Genomic DNA, 25,954 nt, shown 5'->3' with positions numbered 1-25,954 from the left:
ATTTGCATACCACTAAGTTAGTAAATATGTATGTGTGTGTTTGTGTATACTCACCGGTCCGGAATTGCGTCTAGTCGTGTCATCTCCACTGCTGGAGACTGACTCTTCTCCACGCTGCGGGTCATCGACCTGAGGAAGGGCAAAAATACTAATTATAAAGGAAAAATACCGATACATAATAAATATTCATTGGCCTAGCCTTTTCCCAACTATGTTGGGGTCGGCTACCAGTCTAACCGGTTTCAGCTAAGTACCAGTGTTTTACAAGGAGCGACTGCCTATCTGACCTCCTCAACCCAGTTACCTGGGCAACGCGATACCCCTTGGTTAGACTGGCTGTCAGACTTGTTCAAGCTTCTGACTACCTGTAACGACTGTCAAAGATGTAGGAATAACAGCCAGGACCCACAATTTAACGTGCCTTCCGAAACACGGAGGAACTCGTTATGACAAAGATGGTCACCCATCTACGGACCAACCGCGTCAAGTATAGCTTAACCTGTGATCGAATCACTTAAGCGGTTATAGCTTAGCCACGAGCTCCTCCATGCATAATAAATATTATATAACCGACAAACTTTTGTGTGATCCACGAATGCTTGTCCTGAGTCTCTTTGTGCATGTGATTAGTATGTTTGTGAAACCCCCGCGATACAAGGATTAAATTCCTTACTGCGAGAGTCAACTTTCTTTTTTAAATGAATATATAATAAGACGTTTCTCACCGCTTGTCCCGATGATGTTCCGTGGCGTCGTAGTAGACGGACGCGTCGTCGTGGTTGGGCCTCGTCTCGCCGCTCACCACGGACTGAATCTTCACTGCAACAGTCACGCACGTGGCAATATGTCCTTAGCATTACACAACTGATTCTATCTCTATCTATCGTATGGCAAAGGATAGTGAGGTTTGGAAGAGAAAAGGGGAGGAATTTGCCTAATATTGGGATTTAAAACAGGAAACAGGAAAGAAAATTCAATAAACAGCCTAGGTTAGCGATGGATACCGTGCCCGGGTACACGAAGGGCAAAGTTAGAACGAATCCCCCTTCCAACTTCGAATTCCCCTTGGAAATGGTGGCTGGATTTACAAGTAAATAAAACTAAAATAGATTGCGTGTGACGATCACACGCGATTAAAGAAAAACTTGTATTACACAACATCATTGTGCATTTCAAAACGTGCGTCTCACCAAATTTGGGAACAAGTTTCTATTGCATGCTTAATGATGTAAAAAAATGAGTCACACAATTGTTCATATTTGTGCTTGATGCGTGTTTTAGTAAAGTATTAATGCAATGGAATTATTATTTTTTGTTATGACCATCGAATAATTCAGAATGAAGTGTAAAAAGATTGTGTCATCATACCACCTATATGCAAAAACGATGCTCACACAAACATTTGTCCTGGGTGGGGATCGAGCCCACGACCTAAGGTATAGCAGTCAGGGCCACTGACCACTAGACCAACAGACCAGTCCAGTATCATTACCAATAGATACTGCCAACTGGTTTCAACGCATATCTGCTACGCACAGTGCCCTAATTCTACTATTTATAATGGCCGATGAATTAATGGAAATTGAAATGAAACTACTATTACGGATTTTATCGCGGTTTAATTTTAGATTTTAGTTCCTGACGTTTTGACACCTTTGTAGGTATCATGGTCACGGGCAGACTGAGATGGCGTTCGTCTTGACACTATTCGAATTCGTCGATGAACAAAGTTAAAGTCAAATATCTGGCACTTTTGAACGTCAAACAATTTATATAATATGAACAATATTAAAATCTAGTGTCAGTCTGCCGGTCAGTCTCGAGACCGAGAAGAATGAGCAAGACACTCCATGGTTACTATTTTTCTGAACAGTGAGTATGTTTAGTGTAGTGTTAGTGCATGATGTAGTAGTGTAAGTGTATATTTACCGCACGTACCGGAGTGCGCGGGCGAGGCGGAGGGCGGCGCGCGCACGCGGATCTCTAGCCGGCTCGACACCGTGGGGCCCTCCGCGCCCTCACCCGGCGGGGGCGCGGGGGGCGCGGGGGGCGCGCGGGAGCTCGACGACGAGCTGGACAAGCTCTGAGGGGGTATGTATGTATAACTAATAGAAATGCAGGATGATATTGAAAAAACAACATACAAAGTATTTTTAAACTAGTGTTTTAGTATTTTTAAATAGTTGCTTTTGATCAAAATAGCTTCTTTTACATTAAGCTACAAATTTCAAGTAGTTGATCAACTGGTGATTACTGTTCCTATATTTGAATAAGAGAATGTCGAACACTGCTGTTCATTTTTGAAATGAACAACACTTTTGAAAAAAAAAACAGCTTTTGACCAACTAATATTTCTATTAATCAACTGGTGATTAGTGAAACACGTTGATATACGTACAGGTGCACTGAGCGCGCGTTGTGGCGGCGGAGGCGCGGCGCGGTCCCTCGCAGCGACGCCGCGCATGACGTCGAGTCGGTAGCGCAGCTCGCCGCCGCTGCCGTCGAACGACGCTTGCTGCAGGAGCGGGGCGCGAAGTGAACGGACTCGCTCGCCTGTAACAATATGGGTATTTTAGTAATGATTGTGTTTGGTGATTAAGGTTTGAGAGTGTGATTACACAATCATGTACATAAAACATGACATAAACATTGGGAGATTACGAAAAGACCTTAAAAAGATATGAAATCAATATTATAAAATTATGCTTCAACGTGCGAAACGTATCTTAAGTCGTATATCAAGTATTAACTTAAACTGCATAGCTGAATAGAGGGGCAAGTTAACAGCTAGGCTGCCTAGATCAATTGGTCAATACAGGTCAATTATACTTAGGACTCACCAATAGCAGGCAGCGACCAACACCGCGGCAACATTGGCTGAAGCTTGGGGTACGCATCGATCCCGGGTATGTACAGGCACTGGACTGGTCGGCGAGTGGGCAGAGGCGCGGGCGGGGCGGGCGAGGCCGCGGGGGCGGGCGGGACGCGGCGCGCCGGCTCGCTGGTAGGGCGCGCGGGCGCTGGGGCGGGGCTGGGGGCGGGCGCTGCGGCTGAAGGGGCGGGGCCCGCCTGCGGAGGCGGGGATACTTTGTCGGTTTGCTGTTGTGCCTGAAACAATAAATAGAATAAGTAATTGTTTAGATACATTTCAGATAGCAAAATGAAGTAAAATTAATCGTATTTTTTCCATGCATAAAATGAGATTATCCTAGACTAAGGATTAATTTGTTTGCTAGTAATATATATCTTTAATCGACAGTCTGTATCAGTCCTTGGTGATTATTGGTAATTTTGGTTGGTTCAATTGGTGATTTTGTAATTATTTTAAAGTTCGTGGTCTCTACGTGTACCGTTTGAGGACTCAGGACAAAGTGTCTTGATGTGTGTTTTAAGTGTGTTGATTGCATAGTTTTTTGGTATTCTACAAGACATCATTTTTTTCGATCAGGTGGTGTTTTTTAATCATCAGACTCAAAATTTTGATCGGGCATCGCTAGATCATCGATCACGATAAATCTTGGTTTTACATTTTATTTACGGTTGAAATGAAACTACTTTTACGGATTTTATCGCGGTTTAATTTTAGATTTTAGTTCCCGACGTTTCGAAACCTTTGCAGGTATCATGGTCACGGGCAGACTGAGATGGTGTTCGTCTTGACAGAAGATGTTGCTCGTTCTACCTTCATATTTTATTTACGGTTATTATTCTTTTGACCGGCTGGTGATTATTTCATGAGTTGCAATTGCTGATAGTGGTGATTATGTAACTTTATCGATCTTTTGGTGAATGTTTCGTGTAAAAGTCAGTAGTACTGACTTTTCCATTTAAACAAAAGATAAAGTGTATTTGTCCTTGCATGGTGCGTGGTGTGGAGCTGAGTGCGCGGCGGTACCTGGTGATGATGCAGCTGCACGGTGTGCTGCGTGTGGTGGGTGGTGGAGTGCGTGGTGTGGAGCTGAGTGCGCGCCGCGTGCGAGCACGACGACAGCGCGGACGCGGCGCGCGCGCGGTGCTCCGGGGACTGAAACCGCCAGCCACCGGGTCAGGCTTCTCGTATGATATATGGTTATAGCATGTTTTACCATCAGGTAAAAGTACGTTACACCATCAGGTTATAGCACGTTATACCATCAGGTTAAAGTATGTTATACCATCAAGTTAAGGCTCATAATACCATCAGGTTTAAGCTCATAATACCAACAGGTGGTAGCTCGTTATACCATCAGGTTATTGCAGGTTATGCCATCAGGTTATAGCATTTTATACCATCAGGTTATAGCACTTAATACCAGCACAGCTGCATCGCCTACAATTTAGCCGTAGCCTTGCCAATTACGCGTTGTAAGCAAGATTGATTGCACGAATAGCCGAGTCGTCACGGTCACCAAGCCAAACAGGTGGCAAGCGACGTGTCGCGGGTTCAGTCCCCAAACGTCTGTATGATCGATGAATGCTTTTCCTGAGTCTGGGTGTCTTTGTGCATGTGATATGAATGTTTGTGAAACCGGCGACATAAGGGTTAAATTCCTCACTTGCTCCTAGGAGGAGTTGCTTGCTTTTTAAACCAAATTTTCTGCCACCACTCACTCAATTATTGTATGGCACTTAACTTTGAACACGCCTAAGACTTGCACGTTTTTGTAATATTCAGAATGTTTCGCTCGCTTTAAGCACGCGTGCTGTGACTTGAGTTTGTTACATATTGACACCCTACTAATATTATAAACGCGAAAGTTTGTATGTATGGATGTTTGTTGCTCTTTCACGCAGAAACCTCTCAATAGATTTAGACGATACTTGGCACACAGATGGTTTTTAACGGAATTTAATGCTCATTTCGCGGGAGGTTCCACAAACATTCAAGTGAAACTCAAAGACACCCAGACTCAGGAAGATTGCACAAATGCTTGTCCTACCCTAAGCGGTGATCGAACCTGGGACACATCGCGCACATCAGGCTGGCGTGGTGACGTCAACCACTCGCCTTACCGTGCAGTCTTTGATTTTATTTTTAGTTTCCAAAAGTATTACTAAGAATGTAACCTCTTTCACCAGGCTGCATCTTATGAATCTTAATAGCTATGTATTTTGTGAGTTCCTTGACCAAAGTAAAAATGTGCTCAGCTGTCTGTCCGTCCGTCTGTCAGCTGGCTGTATCCCTACAAGACTTTAAAAGGGACTGCGAGTTTGTTAGGCTTGGCACCATAATCTATACTAATCTCAAGCTGAAGAGTTTGTTTGTTTGTTTGGACGCGCTAATCTCGGAAACTTCTGGTTCAAATTGAAAAATATTTTTGTGTTGAATAGACCATTCATCGAGAAAGGTTTAAGGCTATATACCATCACGCTGCGACTGATAGGAGCGAAGATACAATGGAAAATGTGGAAAAATCAGGGCAGGTATAAATCATAACTTATATCTTCTAACCACGCGGACGACGTCGCGGGGAACAGCTAGTCGTACAGATATATATATAGATGTAGTAGGAAGATACATGATTTAAAAGCATATCTTTTGCTTTTCGAAAGGAAATAAAACTGAAACCTTATAGGAATACATTGTTTTCCGTTTGCGCGTCTATCTATCAATACGCTTTTTCTCAAGAACGCGTGAATGTATCGGGTTGAAATTTATCCCTACTAATATTATAAATGCGAAAGTAGCTCTGGTCAGTCTGTCTGACTGTCTCTTATGCTTTCACGTATAAACCACTGAACTGATTTTAATGAAATTTGGTACAGAGATAGAGTTGACCTTGAGAAAGAATATAGGATAGTTTTTATCCCGGACTTTTGAAGAGTTCTCTTGGAAACGCGATATAACCGATATCGACGCGGGCGAAGCCGCGGGCGAAAAGCTAGTAAACATATAGATCACAGTTGTGATTTTTAGATACTGAACTACCTAGAGATTGTATGGAACCCTCCGTGCGCGAATCCGACTCGGTGTTATAAGATTAACACGTCTGTCTGTCTATAGCATCATATCTCTAGAATGAATTGAGCGATTTTAATTTAGTTTGCTTTGTATTAAATATGAATCCTGTGTACTAATGATAGGAGTAATCATGTCCAAGATGTCAGCTACTTCCATATTAAATTTCACCTAAATAGGTGCAGGTATTTTGGGGTACAGAGGTTAAGAACATACACAAACACTTACTTTCTCATTCATATTATAGTGTTACGTTTTTGTAAGTAATGGATTTGTGTTGCCTTTATAACAACGAAGAATGACAATGAACATCGACGGTAAGCAGCGGCTGGTACGGTTATGAATTTGATGAGTGACCACTTAAACAGGTGACACCAGTCTGATTCGTAATTGATTTCGGATTTCGGATGTGAAATGATAACAAAGTACATATAAATTTAAAGGTATAGTTAAACTAAAAGAATAAGCATCTTTTGTGACTGCTCGGCTGTCAATTATCTGTCACAATGAGCACTGTTTCAAAAGGCGAGCGTATCCGAAAATATCGGAATCTTTTATAATCACCGGTTTCATTTTGCATCCGTTTTAATGCTTGTCAATCAAGTACAATTTTGGTTGCAGGATTTTTCGGATATCCGAAAGTTTCGGATACGGAGAATTTTTCGGATACCGGATATTTTCGGTTACCTATAACGACTCCCATTCAAACCTGGTTTTCCTTCCTGTTTTTTTCCCTACATCTAAAGAATCACACCTAATATTAACATTCTAAAACTAAATTATACTAAAATTAATACATATATTACTACAAAACGCACCTGCAACTGTTCCTGTTTCCATTCATTGTCTGTGGTCTCCTCCGAATCGTCAAACTGAGATTTCCATAGAGAAACCAGAGTTAAGGCGCCGCCTTTCGTGACCTGTAAAGAAAAAAACATGTAAATTTGACAAATATTTGTACGATATGTGTCTGGGTGTAATTTATCAATAATATGTGTGTATTTATAAATATATAAGTATGTTTATCAGTTGTCTAGTACTCATAACACAAGCTTCGCTTATTTTGAGACTAGATGGCGTTGTGCGACAGTCATGTAAAACGTATAATGTGTATGTATGTGTGTGTCATACCTGTTGCAAAGCGGACACGTTTTCGTCGTCCATGACGGCGAACTGAGTGTAGCTCTGGTCTGCGCGCGCGCGGGCCGTGCGACGAGCTCCTGCGGGAACAAAACAAGCTATTCATAACACGATGACGTCCTCCTGGACGTTTCCGTCGACGGCAACACCCTGGTATATATTAGCAGCTTGGTTTCGATCATGTCGAAGTATATGACTTGCGAAAACAAGCTTGGCCTTGAACACGCGGTCACAAGTAGCGCAGTAGAGTTATAACATATTACTGCACGGATAGTCAAGTGGTGTAGTGCAACACGCGAAATCGTATCGACCTATAAGTGTCGCGGGTTTGATTCCACTTGTAGTTTGATTTGTGTATGTTTTTATGAACTTTCGAGACACATGAATAAAATTTCTTATAGAAGATATATTACTCTGTATAAGAAACGGTTGCCCAACAGTGGGACACTCAGTTATATCGTATACTGACCTCTCTTGAAGTGCGTGTCTGAGTGCACGCTGTCCACATCGGCTGCTATTATCCTGGGACTTACGGCTTCGCCTGAAAACACAAAAAAAAATCTATAAAAGTTATTGTACTAACTAAATGGCTAAAACATAACCTTCTTTTTGAGGAACAAGTTAAATAAATGTCACATGACACTAGGAATATATTTTTATCCTTTAGAAATGTCTAACAAAAATTATTATGACTGAATAACATAATTAAATCAGAACTTCTTTGTCTTAGGTACCTAAAAAGGTAATTTTAATGAACTTTTGTTAAGCAACCCGTTTTTTAACAATATTTTAGACAAAGACCCGCAAAGATTGTTTACCTTCTCAAGTATCTACATAAATAGAGTAGAATATATCAAAACGACTATCGCGGTTATATATAGAAGTATATTCATAAAAAAATCTTAAACTAGATCTCATAAAAAATATTTAATCTTAATAATCTCTAGGAGACTTTCCTTTTTGTGTAATTTGTTAAGGAGGTTGATATGTCATGGGCAGCGGGCTTGTTTGAAGGAGTTACTGCGGCCCCGGTACACGAAGGGTAAAGGAAGGAACATGGGTGGGTTTTAGTCAGTGGGAGTCTGACACTCCCTTCTGCTCAACCCAAAGTGGAAGGAGTCATTTGATGATTTCAAATCCGAACAAAAGGTAGTGTGTCATACCGGGCGTGGCGGGCGAGGCCGCGGCCAGGTCCTGCACGCACGTGGGCGGCGCCGTCACCACGCGCAGGCGGGCCAGCGTCGGGCCGCCGCCTGACGATACAACATAAACTAATGTGAAAAGAATATCATCTGTTACAAATGCATACAACATCACATACATTGTTCTGAACCCAAAGTAAGTTGCTAAAGCACTTGTGTTATGGAATTCAGATACAACGAAGGTACCACAAACACCCAGACCCGAGACAATGTAGAAATAAGAATTTTTACGTTAACCCGACCGGGGATCGAACCCGGGACCTCAGAGCTAGCGACACCTTGAAACCGGTGCGTACGCCACTCGACCACGGAGGTCGTCAAACACGTTATACAAGATGATCGTGTTGTGGTATAGGAAATTGAACTCCTCCGATACCATCCTATGCATATAGGGCAGGTCTGAGACAGCGTAGCCAGATTTTTTTGACAAGTCGGGAGTTTGGTACTTTTTGAGTGAAAATAGCGGGATTCTTCCGTCAGAAGCGGGACATAGTAAAGTTCATGATTGATGTTCGATGTTCCGCGCGCGAACAACATAAGCAAACAAGTGTAAATTAACTCCTAAAAAAAAATCTCTACAAATTTTCGAGCTTTTTTTTAGATTCATATTAGGGAGTGAATCCGCCCCGGGTGACGGTGAACCACGTTATAATAGTCTGTGTGAATCCTACGAATGGCGTACGGTCAAGTTCTCTCCGAACAGCGGGACCGAGCCTGTCCCGCGTGGGACATTAAAATTTGATTTAAAAATCGGGACGTCTGGCAACGCTGATCTATATCTTTTTTCTATTTCCTAAATCTCATTTGCATAGCGAAACAATATTTGCTGGGACGGCTAATCTAATATATAAAAATCATGCCGTGGCATTTGTAATTAAACGGTACGACTGATTATCATGAATTTTGTATTTAGATTGGGTAGGTTTAAAGACAGTTATTTTAATGTATTTTTCAGCAGTATTGCGAACATTTATAATTTTTTTTCTTGATATTAAATGTCTTTGATTGATGATGATAAATGTGGGTTGCATAATTATCAATCCAGTCTACCTAAGAATTATATTGTTATAATTAATTATGTACCTGCTTTTCGTCTGAAATCCCTACTAATATTATATATGCGAAAGTAACTCTGTCTGTCTGTCTGTTACGCTTTCACGTCTAAACCACTCAACTGATTTTAATGAAATTTTGAACAGAGATAGAGTTGACCTTGAGAAAGAACATAGGATTGTTTTTATCCCGGACTTTTGAAGAGTTCTCTTGGAAACGCGATATAACCGACATCGACGCGGGCGAAAAGCTATAACTATAGAAATAATGAAATGCGAGTGTTAGCTACAGCCAGCCACACAGGACTCGCGGCCACGTACCGGGCGCGGGCGGGCGCGGCTTGCAGGGCGGCACGCTCTGCCGCTCGGCCCGGCCGCCCGTCACTGCTGACGTACTGCTCTCCTGCTGCGGGGGAAACGGAATACTTAGCAGCATGAAGATAACCTATTGATACTCATGTTAATATTTAATAATTAATATATTAAAGACACCTAGACTCGACACAAGCATTCGTGAATCACACAAATGCTTGTCCTACGCGGGGATCGAACCCGCGACACGACGCGTACAGTAGTTTTAGCGTGGTGACCTCAACCATTCGGCTATCGGTGCAGTTTCATGTACCTTGGCGTGTCTGTCAGGAGAGGGCGCTGGCGTCGTTCTGGGCTCCGCCTCTTTGTCTGTGGTCGGCTTGTCTGTTGTCGACTGTGAAATAATAAAATATACATTAGCTAACGATCATGTTCTCTTCGAATTATTATTTCTGAAATGAAAATCATTGTTCTGATTGTTTGGGTATACTTACATATCCGTTGAGATGATGCGGCTGATGGCGGGGCGAGGCGGGCGCGGGCCTGCGCTCGGCGCGCGCGGGGGCCGCCGTGTCCGCGGCCGCGCCCGGGCTGCTCTCCGTCTCCAGGCGGCGCCGCGCCTGAGAGACATGGAGCTGGGTAAATATGTGTACGACCTGCTCTATAGTAAGGCCACCGAGACAAGATAAAAAACGTTAACAAGCGGACCGTTACTGAGTTACATTGCGATAGCGAGGGATTATTATCCCTGTCCTTATCACGCGCATATATGGCGTGAGTTGGTCAATGACAGCTGTCGTTATGTGTCTCGTGGTACAAGAAAGCAGTCATGTAGTTAGTTAAGTTTGGGTACAAGATGATCTAGATTAAGAGGCTACAAATACAGAAATACGAAATGTAAAATGATTCACAATTAATTTGTAACCTCAGTTAGGTTTTTATATAAGGATTCTAGAATATAATAATGTGTAGGCTTAACTTGTATCCTTAAATAAAAGTTTATAAAAAGAAATACACGGAAATAATAAAAACAATAAATAGACACATAAGTATATCCATCTAAACTACAGAAAATTACTAAGTATTTCAAGTTTTTTAATTAGTTGAATTTTCTATTTATACTGTTTCTTTTCCCCCTTTTAATTCTATATTAATGTCATGGGTGTACATACCGTTTTAACATAAATAAAGAAATTTGATTGTTTTTAATTTAAAACCTTTCTACTTCTTCAAAAATTCTAATTAAAAACACACTACATATGACTAGGACACAACCCCGTTATCACGTAGTCGACTTACCAATAACTATAATACATAATACTCACATGTTCATTAGCCACATCTGGCTGTATGGGACCCGTCGTCATGGCCGCGCGGGCTCGCGGCGCGGGCGCAGCCTGCAACACAACGACATATTTATACAAACATCATATATTATACATAATATCACTTATATACACACATAACTTAACAAACGTATGGACAATTCTGCCCAGAAGTGGGACAATATTAGGTAATAATAATAAAATACTTTAGTATCTAAGGAACCCTGTAACATGTCTCATGTATACAGGGTGTCCCAAAACTCAACGATAATCTGAGACCGGATGAAAGGTCAAGTGATAACAGATCAGGGGGAAAAAAATCCTATCACTCAGTTCAGCGATAAGAGACATTTTTTTTTTCATTGCCTTAATTTATAGTTGCGATCAATATCACCATTAATGAAGATTCCGAAATTAAAAAAAAAAAACACTTCGAAATTGTTACATTGGTGATCACAGGACTTAAAATGCGACGAGGTATTTTTTTTGCAAATACCCTAATTTCCATACCGTCATATTTGTACATAGGATTATAAAGAAAATTCTATTTATGAAACCCTTCCAATAAAAACAACGCTTTCATGCGTTGCATATGACAACACAACACATTAATTAAGAACTACAAAATAACTAGTTCCCTAATGTATTTCTAATTTAATATTTGTGATAAAACTTTGAATAAAAAATGCAGCTATAAAACACACAAAAAATATTCAATTTAATTGAATAACATTGAAAGTCGGACAACACAAACATTGAATGTTTCATCTATAATGTTTATTATACAGAATGATGGTACTATCGAGCGCTTGTTTAGAATTTCTCACCTATAAACATGTCGTTTTAAAATAAATATGCCTGAAATAATTACAAAATCGTCAGTATATTGAATTTTTTAGCCTCTTAATTATGGCATATTAAAAACTTGTATAGGCCACTTTTTGGGCTTACACTTCTCAATAATGTATATTGTTTTAGTATACAAATTAAACTATTTTATTTAGGGCCGATTTTTCAATCGCCAGATAACTTTTATTCGACGAATATGTTTGACGTTTTGACAGCTTTTGTATAGAAAATATGTCAAACGGCCATATTTATTCCTCGGATAAAAGTTATCTGATGATTGGAAAATCGGCCCTTAGTCAACTAAATTTCAGATATGTAAAGAAAAAACAGAAAAGAATAAAAATTAAAGTTAACTCATAATTAAGTTCTTTATTTACTTCAATAAGTGTAAGTTTCTGAGAAACACAAAGAGAAAAACAAAACAAAAACTAACTCATAATATAAACTAAATTGAATTGCTCTTCACTTTTAGAATAATTATCTAATACATAAAATTCTCGTGTCACGTTGTATGTACGTAATTGAACTCCTCCGAAACGGCTCGACCGATTCTAATGACATTTCGTTTACATATTCGGTAGGTCTGAGAATCGGACAACGTCTATTTTTCGCCTTAGAATATTTTCTTTTCATTCGTTATGTCATGTTTTTCTATACTCTGGCAAAAAATACGTTTGCTGCGATAGCTAGTTACCATATATCTTCTCTTTTTCATATTTTCAGTCTGATACAAGATACCTAGGTCTATATCTAATCGACTTTTTCTGTAACCTCTGTGACCTTTTTGGCTTCATTTTCCTTCACATTCAGATTATCAAATTCAAAATCACTGCTCAAACTGTCCTCCGAAAGGCTGCATCTTAAGGCAACTTCAGAGATATGATCTGATAGTGTTAAAGTGGTGATACTGCCATAGGTTTCAGAATATATAGGCGACATTTGACTGGTCCTGTCTGCTAGGTCCGATTGCCTCGCACTCGGGCCCGCCGGTTGAGCCTGTTGACAAGTTACATGTCTCCTCGCTAACGCTGACGGATCCCTCAAATGTATTGAACTGACAAGTCAGAGTCACGTCACTTGTCGAAGAGGAATGTCATTCATATACATTTGAAGTTTTCTGTACGTTATTGTAATATGGTGTGACATTCTCTTGATCGTTGGCTGGGGATAGTTTAATAAATATTGTCGTTCTTTTGATAAAGCGTCTCTTTATTAATAGAACCAGTAAGTATATAGGACTGAAGATGAGTTTTTCTCCTTAATAAAACTATAATTATACCGATAAATACGCCTGAGTAAACCGTTGCATAATTTAATAATTTAAACTCTACGAATGTTTCTATGAAAAAATATAAAACTTTTGGAAATTAAACGACACGACTCTCTCCCAAAAAGGCATATTTTGCTGTAGGAATGTTTTCTTAATTTGTTATATATCCCAGATATACTAACAAATCAAGTTCGACTCGCTCGCCGCCGCGTCAGCTAATGATTAAGGACTCCGGTTGGGTCCAAAACTAGTCGGGCGATCTCGATAAATACGCGTGAGTAAACCGTTACATCAATTTATAAATCAAATACATACAAATACCCATAGCTACGGTTACCTGGACCTTTTATCCCAAAAAAACATATTTTCCCCAGAATTACGAACAAATCAAATACCTATCCTATAGCTATAAAGTCTGAACCACTGAATCCCGGTACTATAGTGTCTGTACTCAAATCCTTCTCCCAGTCGTAAGGGTATATGTGCCGGATGTCCTTTAACGCCGGTTTTTACATTGGGGATCGAACCCGAGGCCACAGAGCTAGCGACATCTTAAAACCGGTGCGTACGCCACTCGACCACGAAGGTCCTAATTTGTTATTTATCCCAGAATTATAAACAAATCAAATACCTACAGCTACGATTGTCTCCTATGACCGCTTTCAAAGTGTGAACCCCTGTACCCCCGGCAGTATAGCGCGTGTACTCACGTCCTTCTCCCAGTCGTAGGGGTCGGTGTCGCGGATGCCCCTGCGCTTGCAGCAGCGCTCCAGCAGCGCGCCCAGCATGCCGTAGTCGGGCGCGTCCGCGTACTCCAGCGCCTGCACGTGCTCCAGGAACTGGCGCAGCTCCGACGGCAGGTGCTTCAGCAGCAGGCGGTGGTCGTACTTCTCCTTCATCAGGCCCACCTGCGGCAGGGACAGGGGAGATGCTCCATTATAAGATTTACTGAAATACTCATCTTGAAAAGGAGAATCCTAACCTTTTCCCAAATATGTTGGTAACTAGATGCAACTAAGTACCAGTGTGTTACAAACAGACAAAAAAAACATTTTACATTTTAATCGCGCTCCTTCGGTTACAGGAGAACACAGCATCCAAAATTAGATGATAAGATTATTATAAAACCCGAAAAAAATATAGTTTTCAATAAAATCTCCATAAAATATACACGTTAAAGTTCAATTCATCATCATCGTCGGCTTGCAGTCTAACTAAATACAACTAAGTACCAGTGTTTTACAAGGAGCGACTGCCTATCTGACCTCCTCAACCCAGTTACCTGGGTGACACGATGCCCCTTAATCAACCTGAATACATATCTCTAAATTCATATTGCTAGGTCTACTTGGTTTGATCAACGTACTGGTCAGTCATTGCCGGTATTAATTGTATCGTAAACTTAGTCTACAAGGTCTTATGTTCATTGCACACGATTTATGGACCATTTCAAACTCAGTCTAGTAGATGGTAAACGATATCCAATAGTCATCTGACTGAATCTACTGCCCAGTATACTCAGTCTACTGTTCCTATGCTTGCTCAGCTGAACTGACAAGTCGCTGTTCTGATCACTTCACCCCCCAGTCTACTTGTTCTACTCGGTCAACTGTTTTTAGTGTTCAAATCGGTCACCCACCTGCTCCTTATCCTTGATCTTCCTCCAGGGCAGCTGTCCGTTGACGAACTCCACCAACATGTAGAACAGCGACCAGAGGTCGTCGTGTCTGCCCATCTCCTTGTTCTTGTGAGCGTTGATCGATGCGTAGCGGACGGTGCCTAGAGGGCAAATACTTGTTATAGTTGTTATAAGAACATTTATATAACTTACTTTAACTTATTATTTATATAAATGTGAGTAATATGTTAGTTTTTGTGTGTCCCCTTACCCCGGAAGCCGGCGGCGGCCCTGGGCGGGCGGACCTGGCCGTTGCTGGTGGTGTACTGGCGCGCGAGCCCGAAGTCCAGCATGTACACCTTGCGGCAGTTGGACGGGTGACGGCCTATGCTGAAGTTACTCTGGGGACGATGAAGATGGGTAAGATGCATTGTGAAATCCATTTAGACGAAACTTGGTACATAGGTAGCTTATAACTAGAATTTAAATCATAGGATAGTTGTTTTTTTTTCGGGTTTATGTTCCCGTGGGAACATTATCGACTTGTAACAGGCGGGCCCGCGGAAAATAGCTAGTATGAAATAAATTTAAAGCAATATCGGCTATGAAAGTAAAAGGGGTGAAAAGAGATATTCTCCTGCTTTTTTTTGTGGAAAATTTTACGATGCAAAAAAAACTTTAGTATTTAATAAAAGCAGTTTTCATGTTTTACAGTATTAAAAGTGTTACTTACAGGTTTAATATCTCTGTGCAGGAATCCCACAGAGTGTATAGAATCTATAGCTTTGAGTATTTGTAGTCCCAACCTGAAAAAAATACAATTTAAAATCTTTAATATGTAAAATCAAGAATTTACCTAAATTGTTAACTTTTGCCTGCTGTGATTGATGGATAGTTCACCGCCCAATCACGAGCCGGGTGGATAAAACAAATGTTTTTCCTACTCAGGGATTGAACCAGCGACACGCCGCTTACTGCGGGTTTGGCGGGACGACTACCCAACCAATTGGCTATCCATGCACATTATGATGACGAGAACGATTTATGACGAATGAGTTTCTAATGTTTTTAAGAACTGCTTCAACTGTCAGAATCTTGAGCCAAATTTAATCAGCCGAATGAACGACTTTTCTGTAAGAACTGTTTTTCAAAAACATTTTTAATCGACAAAATCTTGAGCCAAGTTTAATTAGCCGAAAGAACGACTTTCCTCCAAATACTGTTTTTCAAGAATTGCTCCTGTCGACAGAATCTTGAGCCAAGTTTAATCAGCTGGAATTATGATGAGTGCCTTCCACCAATGACTTGTTTTTAAGAACATTTTCAATCGACAGAATCTTGAGCCATTCGAGCAGGATCCCTAGAACTGGCTAGATCCTAGACCTGGAGACAGTTAGTCACCTGAGCGTGGTGGAGAGTGAGAAGGCGCCCCGCGGCTGCGCACGACGCAGCTCGGCCAGGTTCCTGCCCTGCAGCTGCATCACCACGTAGTGGGAGCGAGACAGTTAGTCACCTGAGCGTGGTGGAGAGTGAGAAGGCGCCCCGCGGCTGCGCACGACGCAGCTCGGCCAGGTTCCTGCCCTGCAGCTGCATCACCACGTAGTGGGAGCGAGACAGTTAGTCACCTGAGCGTGGTGGAGAGTGAGAAGGCGCCCCGCGGCTGCGCACGACGCAGCTCGGCCAGGTTCCTGCCCTGCAGCTGCATCACCACGTAGTGGGAGCGAGACAGTTAGTCACCTGAGCGTGGTGGAGAGTGAGAAGGCGCCCCGCGGCTGCGCACGACGCAGCTCGGCCAGGTTCCTGCCCTGCAGCTGCATCACCACGTAGTGGGAGCGAGACAGTTAGTCACCTGAGCGTGGTGGAGAGTGAGAAGGCGCCCCGCGGCTGCGCACGACGCAGCTCGGCCAGGTTCCTGCCCTGCAGCTGCATCACCACGTAGTGGGAGCGAGACAGTTAGTCACCTGAGCGTGGTGGAGAGTGAGAAGGCGCCCCGCGGCTGCGCACGACGCAGCTCGGCCAGGTTCCTGCCCTGCAGCTGCATCACCACGTAGTGGGAGCGAGACAGTTAGTCACCTGAGCGTGGTGGAGAGTGAGAAGGCGCCCCGCGGCTGCGCACGACGCAGCTCGGCCAGGTTCCTGCCCTGCAGCTGCATCACCACGTAGTGGGAGCGAGACAGTTAGTCACCTGAGCGTGGTGGAGAGTGAGAAGGCGCCCCGCGGCTGCGCACGACGCAGCTCGGCCAGGTTCCTGCCCTGCAGCTGCATCACCACGTAGTTGAAGCGCGCGTTGCGTCCGCAGCCGATGAAGCGGCAGACATGCTCCTTGCCTGGAGACACCAATCCCACTAACATTATCCCACTAATCCCACTAATATTCTAAAGGCGAAAGTTTGTGAGTGTTTATGTTTGTTACTTCTTCACGTCAAAACGGCTGAACCGATTTTAATGAAATTTGGTATGGAGTTAGCTGAAACCCTGGATTAACACATAGGCTGCGATTTTTTACGAGAAAATATCTTATTTCCTAACCAAGCAAACGAAGTTGCGGGTAACAGCTAGTATAAAATAAACCTCAAATATTTATCTACAGTCTTTTTTATAGTAACTATTGTGAGAATGATTCATTATTAAATGATGCAACGGTTCGTATTTATAGGGAGCGCCCGACTAGTTTCGACTCGGTCGCCCGCCACGTCAGCTCATGATTAAGGACTCCGGTTGGGTCCGAAACTGGTCGAGCAACCCCGATAAATACGCGTGAGAAAACCGTTGCATCATTCAATAATTATATATAGGTCTTCGCAAGGACTGGGGTTGGGAAAGGTGGATGACGTCAGGAATGAGGAAACAGGGCCAGTGGGTCATTCTAGAGGATATTTTTTAGGGACAAAATAATACAACCGACTTCAAATATAAAAACTAACTACTTAGCCTTAGCTTCATGTTGGTCTGGGACCAAGTGGCATCTATTTATACGTGAATTTAAAAAATAAACAACAAAATCGGCTTATCCAACAAAGAAAAGAAATTAATTTAAAAAAAATGGACTAATTCAGAAATTCCGCCTTTTTGAAGTCGGAGAGGGGTTTAAATAAATTACTTTGAGTTAGAAAATTTTAAACTACGAAAATTGAAACTCAGATTCTGCTTGTATACAGAATTTGGATCACATGGTTTTAAGAATCCAATTGAATACGTCAATCATTTCTAAAATCAACTCAAAATCGTATATTGCAATCCATAAAATACAATTACAGGCGTTAAAGATAAAATAAAGTTTAGAAACAATTATGGACCCTGACACATGATATCAACACCAGAAACCAAATAAAACCACCACTATATCTTCACCCCCCCCCTCCCCCACTGACCTTGTAACTTCTTGAGAACAGCCACCTCCATCTTGAGCACCTGTTTGGGCTGGCGCGCCGACTCCACCTTCAGAGCGACCTGCTCCTGGGTGACCAGGTCTAGACCCTCGTAGATCTCGCCGAAGCCACCGCCACCTATCTTCTTTACAACCTGTGTGTTAAATAATAATATATTATAACAATAATACAATGACTGCATGGATGAGTCGAGTGGTTGAGGTCATGTTGATAGTATAATAGTCACTTACTTCGTCAAAAAAACAACTATTTAGAGCCCTGATTTAGACTTCCATGTTCTATTTTAGACCCGATGCAAAAACAAGGGTTTTATACGTTTCTCGTATCTATCTATCTGTCTGTTCGTCTGCCTAACGCATAATTTGTTTTGTATTAAAGGCGAATTATAAGCGAATGTCCTTAAACATGTATACTAGAAATCCTTTTAAATCGTTAGAAAATGCTAGAAGTTTTGACTGCCTTCAATCTTTTGAATAATGATCATTGTCGCCCCTTCTAGACTCCTGGCAGCAAGTACACAGTTCCGAAGCGGGGCTCTCGGACCCCTGGAGGTTGGTACCGACCTTCCATCTCTCCTTGACGACGTGTCCTGGCTGCAGCAGGTCCTCGGACGCCATGGTGATGTGGTGCGCACGGCGGGAGGTGTCGCAGCGCGACGCCTCGCGGGACGCTCGCCCGCCGAAGTTGGGGAGGGTCCGGGACCTGGGGGCACGGGGAACAGCTGATAGAATAGAATGTTCAACACTCAACACCAGAGACTTGGACCAAAAAGCAGGGACGAACTTAAATTCGCAAGATCAAAAATTATAGGCATGATGACTTGGTATAAAACAAAAAAGGCAACATTCCTTTTCTCCTATCCTATTATTGGAAAGACAAGTGATGGCAGAGTACTTAAGACTGATTTAGTTAAAAAAGCTAAAGCAATAAATGAACAAACGGAAGACAATGCACCTAAGGATGCCGTCAGAACAGTCTTGAGCACTCAACACAAGAGACTTGGACCAAATAGATATAAAACGTAGGAGGTGACTTAAATTCGCAAGATCAAAAAGGATAGGAATGAGACTTGATGAGGGGCAAAAGAAAAAATACGGCCCTCAATATGTTTTTTAAATCGTCTAAAAAAATAAATAATTTAATCCTTGCTTTATCAAAAAAGGTAAACACGCTTTACAAAATTTTCTGTAAATAAATGAAATAAAATACATTGTGGAATGCAATAAATGTATTGAGTATTGAGTATTAAAATATCTAGTCGACATCCTCCTATTAGTCTACCCTGAGAAGAAATGTCCATTTCAATTTACTATGGAAATCATTGTTCTTTGTCCGATAGTAGTGATTTCCATTCAATTTCAGGCAAAAAGTTAGTGAAACTTACCTCAATAACGGGTTTGTCTGTATACGGGGGGCGGTTGCCGCTTCCTGCCGACGCTCTTCTCTCTGTTAACGAAATATTACTCATTAAATAGTTTTCTAACTAATTATTATTTTAAAGATCTTGTAAAGCGTCTTCTTGACACTTCACTTGGCCCAAAAGGCTATCTTTAACCTCGCGTAGAGGATTAGCATTGCCTTTCAAATTGGCAATGCCGTCAGCCTTTTGGGCACACTCCCAGCCAACAGCGATGCCGATGAAAATTTTGATGCCTTATTTTATATAAAATGTTAATTGTTTTTGTACTACAGGCAGAGGCTTTACAGAGGGTTGGTATGTCTAACCTGTGGCTCATTTCGCCGCGCTTTTTGTACCGGGGCAGCCGACCCTGAGCCCTGAGAAGCTGTATCAGCTGATGATGAAGAAGATTCTGGAAAAAGAAGACAGATATTAGAAAACATTTTCTTTTAAACGGCTCCCGCAATAAAGAATTTAATCCTTGTGCCGCTGGGGTTTCATTAACATTCAAGTCACATGCACCAAGACACCCAGACTCAGGACAAGCATGGATCCTAGGCGAAGATCGAACCCTCGACAATGTCACGCTCAGGTCGTATTTGTTATAGTGTCCTCAACCTCTCGGCTATCCGTGCAGTTTCCAAATTAAAATGCATTAGAAAATGGCTGCCCGGATAGCTTAGTGATTGAGGTCATCCAAAAAATCCCCCACGACACAAGTTCCTTAGGGCGTGAGACATTTTAATTAATAAAAACAAAACTGTATTACAGTCTAAAGTAAACATTTTGTATATTATATTTCACTATAATCACCTGATCTATTGGATTGGTGCGGTGCCTGCTCTTTAAACGATGTGTCTCTCTCACACGCCGGCTCTTGTTCCCTGCAACCAAACAGAAAATAAAATTATAAATAAGACGCCAAGTTCCACACACATCGTAAGTTTCAATGAAACAATAAATTGGTGCTGAACGGGCTCGGTCTATTTATTTTTCAATTACCTACAACTTTTTTCACGTGAAAATACAACCTTTTAACTAGCTGCTCGTATGTGTTAAATACTAGTAAAGATAATTTTTATGGCAATCTTTTGGCTTCATGAAAGACCAACTTGAAAGTTTATAAAATAATATTGTTACCGTTATAAAGAAGGTATGTTAGCAAGATTTCGGGAAAATGAGGGAACTGTGTGACCATGAAGCATCATGCCTAAAGTTCACACCTCCAGGTGTGGAGAATTGCAGGAGCAGCAATAACACACTTTAAACGGTAGTTTTAGGCCCTCTGGGCCCCAATTCTGCTCTTTTACAATGGCCCATGAATGAATGGAAAAATAGGAATAGTGGACTATCGAGGTGAATAATTGCAATTATATTTCAATCTTTACGTCACAAACGTTTCTAACTAACGTTTCTCAATTTTTGTTGTTGAGATAAAAAGAAAAAATACGTGTCTAATGTTACTAATAAAATTATCTGAGGGACAAAATAGATTTTTACATTTTATACCGAGTCATCATTCCTACTACGTGGTCAAAGATTCGTTAGACTTGGCGCAAGCACTACCGAGCTTCTTTAACCAATAGAAACTACGGTTCAAACGGTTCACAGCTAATTAGAACTAAACAATCAATTAATTCGGCCTCAATAGATAGTAGAAATGCAATATATTATATTTTATCATTGCATTCGCGATAATAATATTGAATTTCATCATATGAGTTGTTTGGTTATCAACCTATTTTACATCGGCTACTTCAGATATGATTTCTTAAAACCGGCGAAGTGCGAATTGGACCTAAAACTGAGGGTTCCGTACAAATAGGCTGAGGGAAATTAATTTTCCGAAAATAAGTCACCTATCAAAATGACCATATTAAATAGGGATGATGACTGGGTATAAAAAGAAAAAATCTCATTAGTCCCTCAGTTAGATAATTGAAAAGTATGAGTCACGTATTTTTTCCTTTTTCAGACAAACTACAATTGACAAAGATTAACTGCTTTAAAGTTTAGGAGAGGGGGCTTGTGACGTAACGATATGGTAAAATTTATACTCAATCGTGACGTCACGCGTAAGTTTCATTCACTGTAATTTGGTCAATTTATGTTTGCGGGACAAACAAAAAAATAAGTATCCATTATTATACAAAAAACTACAAGACAGGCACTGCAAAAAATATTTTCCCTATTTTCGTTTTTAGTATTTGTTGTTTTGGCGGCTGTAGAAATACATCATCTGTGAGAATTTCAATTCTCCAGCATAGATATAGCTACGTCAAAGATAGAAGGACAGTCAGCGGGGCCTCAGTTACAAGGCTCCGTTTTTATCGCTTAAATCGCTTATCAACGTAAATAATACTATTACCCCTAACACCATTTCAACAAATAATATCCAAGTACCGTCATCCAATTCGTTTCAATTTTCTTTACCACTCTCGCTCTTACAAGATACGCAATACATCATTTAACCTAACATTTAGGCATTGGATCATATTAGCATCGATTTTCCGCTGGCATTTAACAATAAGGTCAGCCTTTATCAGACTAGTTGAGGTTAAGTAATGTGATTTCCGTGGGTAGACACACCTATTCTTGCGAAAAGCATAAACGAATTTGCGGAACGAAAAACTAACAACTTGTGTACCTATGTGTTTAAGAACAAGGCAGGATAGAAAAGGCACAAGAATATCTACCTATCTTAAACCCAGACGCAAAAACTGTGTTATAAGTTTGTCATGTCCGTCTGTCTCTCTGTATCTTTGTGGCATCATAGCACATAGCAGGATCGAGCGATATCAATTTAGTTTGTGTTGTATGAGAGGAATGATGTGAGAGTTGATGAAAAATCGGTCAAGATATCTCAAAGTCGTGGAATAAGTGAGGAATCCTGATGAATGATAAATGTACTCGATTTGGGACTCAAATGAAAGTGCACTGAGGTAGGATATTGATGACTTAATCAAGGGAGTTCTTAGCTTTTTGGATGATAAATTTGGTGGTGGGAAAATGGGATATGGAAATCCGATTGTCAAGTGAGAGTATCAATCACTCCATCTGTCTTTTTAATTCTGCTAGCTATGAATGTGTCATGTTGGTTATTATCGTGGCTTTTTAACTTTTTTTTTGCATAAACAAGAACAGAGCAAGAAAGCGCTCAACAGCGTATTAATCGCCAAATAGACCGCTATTGTACCCTAACACTGTATGCATTATGAATCACTGCTGCAATTCCATGGTGTACAATAAATAATATATTCTATTCTAAACCCCCTCGCTTCTACAGTAAAATTTTCATAGCGTCACTGAAAGAGGTCGTTAAACTTTTGTACGTCCGTTCATCATTTTTTCTCTTTCTTTATTAATTTTACTTCTTATGTCTAGTTAATTAAATTCCTCATTATCGAAAGATCGTGTATTTGTCTGTTGTTGCGTTATCGTGCCTATTGTACCGGAAACACAAAGGAATAATGGCGTGGATGTCAGATCGTATGAACTTTATCCCGTAACCTTGACATATCTATATCTATATTCTATATCTATACCAATATATAAAGCTGAAGAGTTTGTTTGTTTGTTTGTTTGTTTGAACGCGCTAATCTCAGGAACTACTGGTCCAAATTGAAAAAATCTTTTTGTGTTGAATGGAGCATTAATCGAGGAAGGCTTTAGGCTATAAACCATCACGCTGCGACTTCTAGGAGCTAAGATACAATGGAAAATGTGAAAAAAAAAAACAGGGCAGGTATACCTAAATCATAACTTATATCTTCTACCCACGGGGACGAAGTCGCGGGCAACAGCTAGTACTAATATATAAAGCTGAAGAGTTTGTTTGTTTGTTTGTTTGAACGCGGTAATCTCGGGAACTATTGGTCCAAATTGGAAAAATCTTTTTGTGATGAATAGACCATTATTCGAGGAAGGCTTTAGGCTATAAACCATCACGCTGCGACTAATAGGACCGAAGATACAAAGGAAAATGTGAAAAATATAGGGCAGGTATAAATCATAACTTATATCTTCTACCCACTGGGAAGAAGTCGCGGGCAACAGCTAGTTGTAGATACACAGGATGTATGGAAATTGCCATAGGTTGTTTTATATCTCTAGCTAAGTGAAGATAAATTAAAAACTCCTCCGTGGTGGAGTAGCGTACGCAACGGTTTTAAAATGTCGATATCTCTGAGGTCCCGGGTTCGATCCCCGGTCGGGACAATGTAAAGATTCACATTTCTACATTGTCTCGGGTCTGGGTGTTTGTGGTACCTTCGTTGTATCTGAATTCCATAACACAAGTGCTTTAGCAACTTAGTTTGGGTTCAGAACAATGTATGTGATGTTGTCCGCATTTATCCTAAAAACTCCCAACAACGTGACAAATCAGCTTTAGCAGAATTGACTGAGATTTAGTAATTGATACTCTGACTTGAAAATCGGATTTCCATATCCCTTGTTCCCACCAAAAAAAAATATCAAACGAAGCTAAAAAATCTCTTAATTAAGTAATCAATACTCCATTTCAGTGGGCTTTCATTAAGGTTCTCATTCGAATATAATTACAGACATTCGGTTATTCTTCCCCATTTCCAGCCCCGATAACTTTTAAACAACTCGACCAATTTTCATAAAACATGTCTGAGAACATTCGCACATAATTCCCCTTAATACAAAGCAAACTAAATTGAAATCGCTCAATCCGTTCGGGAGCTATGAAGCTACAGAGACAGGTAGACACCTCAAACTTACAACACCCCTCTTTTTGAGCAGGGTTTAAAAACAAACTCTTGTCCACAATAATACTAATCTTTATCAAACTTCAGTCTTGTTGTTTAAGTAAATGACAGTTGTTAACTTAATGATAAAGTCATAAGCGATAACCTCATGATAATTAAATGCTCTTGTAGTGACATATCAAATGATTGATTTTATGCAAATATGTTGATATTATAACGAGGTAGATGTTGAATGCTTTCTGGATACTAATTCCTCTATTTACAATGGCCCATGAACGAATGGCAATTGGATAAAATTTCGCCTTTAGCCAACACGATATTTTGAAAGCTATTATATCTTTTTCAATATTTATTTTTGTAAGAATGAACCTTATGCAGGTATATCATCGATTCCAAAATTTCCAAAGAAATACTCTGCATTAGTTTTGACACTTCACTCGCATTTTTTAAATTGTCTAGACTTTAAAAGAGACTACGACCCCTGAGTTTGTTTCAACATTTCTTCTCAGGGTAGTCAGATAGGAAATGTCGTCTCCAGCGTTCTCAAAAACACATGTAAAAGTGATGGAATTTTCTATTTGCAGAATAAATTATTTCATTTCATTGACCGTGAGTGTTCCGCCCCATATTGAATTGCCTAAAAATGCTTAGCATGGGGGCCTGAAGTGTATTCATGCCCTGATGCCTTATGTCTCGAGACTCATAAACGATCGTGTTCCAGTATAAAAACTGATCTTCTTGGAACCCGACCTTTCTTTTCAGGGTAGTCAGATAGGATACGTCGACTCCAGCGATATCCTACTTACTGAATGGTTTCATTTCATTTGCCGTATCGAACTTAATCAGAAGTAGTACGCAGGATGAGCAGGAATATATATATTCTAAGTGCGAGACAAAAATAAGAGGTATGTTAGCAGAGAGATATATTAATTGGAAATATTTACAGTTGAACAAAGATCTCTTTCTAATTAAGGAAAGAAAGCTTGCTTACTTCATCTCCTGTAATGAAACAAACCTGTTTCTTCACGATTTCCTCCATATTTGTTAGTTAAATTCTAAAATTAACAAAAAGGGATGATGGCTGATATTTCTACAACCAAAAATCGTTTAAAAAGTAGGTCAAAACCAAAAATCCTTCGAGAAAAACGTCTCTACCTCATCAAAAGTCCTCAAGACATACATTTTAAACATAACAGGGTAAACAACTGCTTATTATTCCCCCTAAACAGTTAAATTTGCATCGACGACGGGCACGATACCCATCGATTTAACAAATTGATGTAAAACGTCCGCGTTTACGAGTTACTACGAGATGTTTAATGTTAAGCTTCGGATTAACATTGGATGACGTCGTAAAGTTATGAACTGTTTCGGTATTAATACTCAATATTTTTATTGCACTCCATATGTTGAACAGGTGTTACATAATATAAGTATAGTACACTATGGACCCTGTAGGGCACGGCAATGTAGAAGAGAGGAGGAGCAGTCGTTCCGAAGGAGGAGGAGATGGATTCGCCGCCCCCGGAAGACGAGGTCTATGTATTATCGTCGGAGGAGAGTGATGAAGAAGCGTAAGAGGACTGCGCCTGTTAATATTGTTCCTCGCGTTATTGTTTTTCGTCCTCCTGGTAAATTGATGAAATATCAGTATGGCGGTTGTGCAATCTAACAGTTTATTAAGTGGTTCATATTTTATTCTTTACTAGGTTTACTCTCCCTAT

The 25,954-nt window shown here is 40.7% G+C and overlaps 1 protein-coding gene across 1 annotated transcript in view; it reads right to left on the bottom strand.

Moving 5' to 3' along the window:
* LOC113498791 (tau-tubulin kinase homolog Asator) overlaps positions 1–25,954 on the bottom strand; it is a 73,012-nt gene that overhangs the window by 5,075 nt on the left and 41,983 nt on the right. The window contains exons 3-27 of the mRNA XM_026878936.1: positions 20,308–20,378; positions 19,821–19,906; positions 19,480–19,541; positions 18,659–18,797; positions 18,078–18,228; positions 16,892–17,033; positions 15,440–15,512; positions 14,978–15,107; positions 14,728–14,867; positions 13,799–13,996; positions 12,572–12,814; positions 10,970–11,041; positions 10,139–10,264; positions 9,958–10,038; positions 9,654–9,738; positions 8,242–8,331; positions 7,548–7,619; positions 7,070–7,158; positions 6,757–6,858; positions 3,896–4,024; positions 2,841–3,108; positions 2,399–2,553; positions 1,939–2,083; positions 726–819; positions 55–129 (exon numbers count right to left, since the gene is read on the bottom strand). Coding sequence (XP_026734737.1) covers positions 55–129; positions 726–819; positions 1,939–2,083; positions 2,399–2,553; positions 2,841–3,108; positions 3,896–4,024; positions 6,757–6,858; positions 7,070–7,158; positions 7,548–7,619; positions 8,242–8,331; positions 9,654–9,738; positions 9,958–10,038; positions 10,139–10,264; positions 10,970–11,041; positions 12,572–12,814; positions 13,799–13,996; positions 14,728–14,867; positions 14,978–15,107; positions 15,440–15,512; positions 16,892–17,033; positions 18,078–18,228; positions 18,659–18,797; positions 19,480–19,541; positions 19,821–19,906; positions 20,308–20,378 — 3,018 coding nt within the window. The remainder of the gene's footprint in view (positions 1–54; positions 130–725; positions 820–1,938; positions 2,084–2,398; positions 2,554–2,840; positions 3,109–3,895; positions 4,025–6,756; positions 6,859–7,069; positions 7,159–7,547; positions 7,620–8,241; positions 8,332–9,653; positions 9,739–9,957; positions 10,039–10,138; positions 10,265–10,969; positions 11,042–12,571; positions 12,815–13,798; positions 13,997–14,727; positions 14,868–14,977; positions 15,108–15,439; positions 15,513–16,891; positions 17,034–18,077; positions 18,229–18,658; positions 18,798–19,479; positions 19,542–19,820; positions 19,907–20,307; positions 20,379–25,954) is intronic.

Source organism: Trichoplusia ni, chromosome 11, assembly GCF_003590095.1.
Source record: "Trichoplusia ni isolate ovarian cell line Hi5 chromosome 11, tn1, whole genome shotgun sequence".
Taxonomy (NCBI): domain Eukaryota; kingdom Metazoa; phylum Arthropoda; class Insecta; order Lepidoptera; family Noctuidae; genus Trichoplusia; species Trichoplusia ni.
This window is presented reverse-complemented; position numbering and strand designations above follow the sequence as displayed.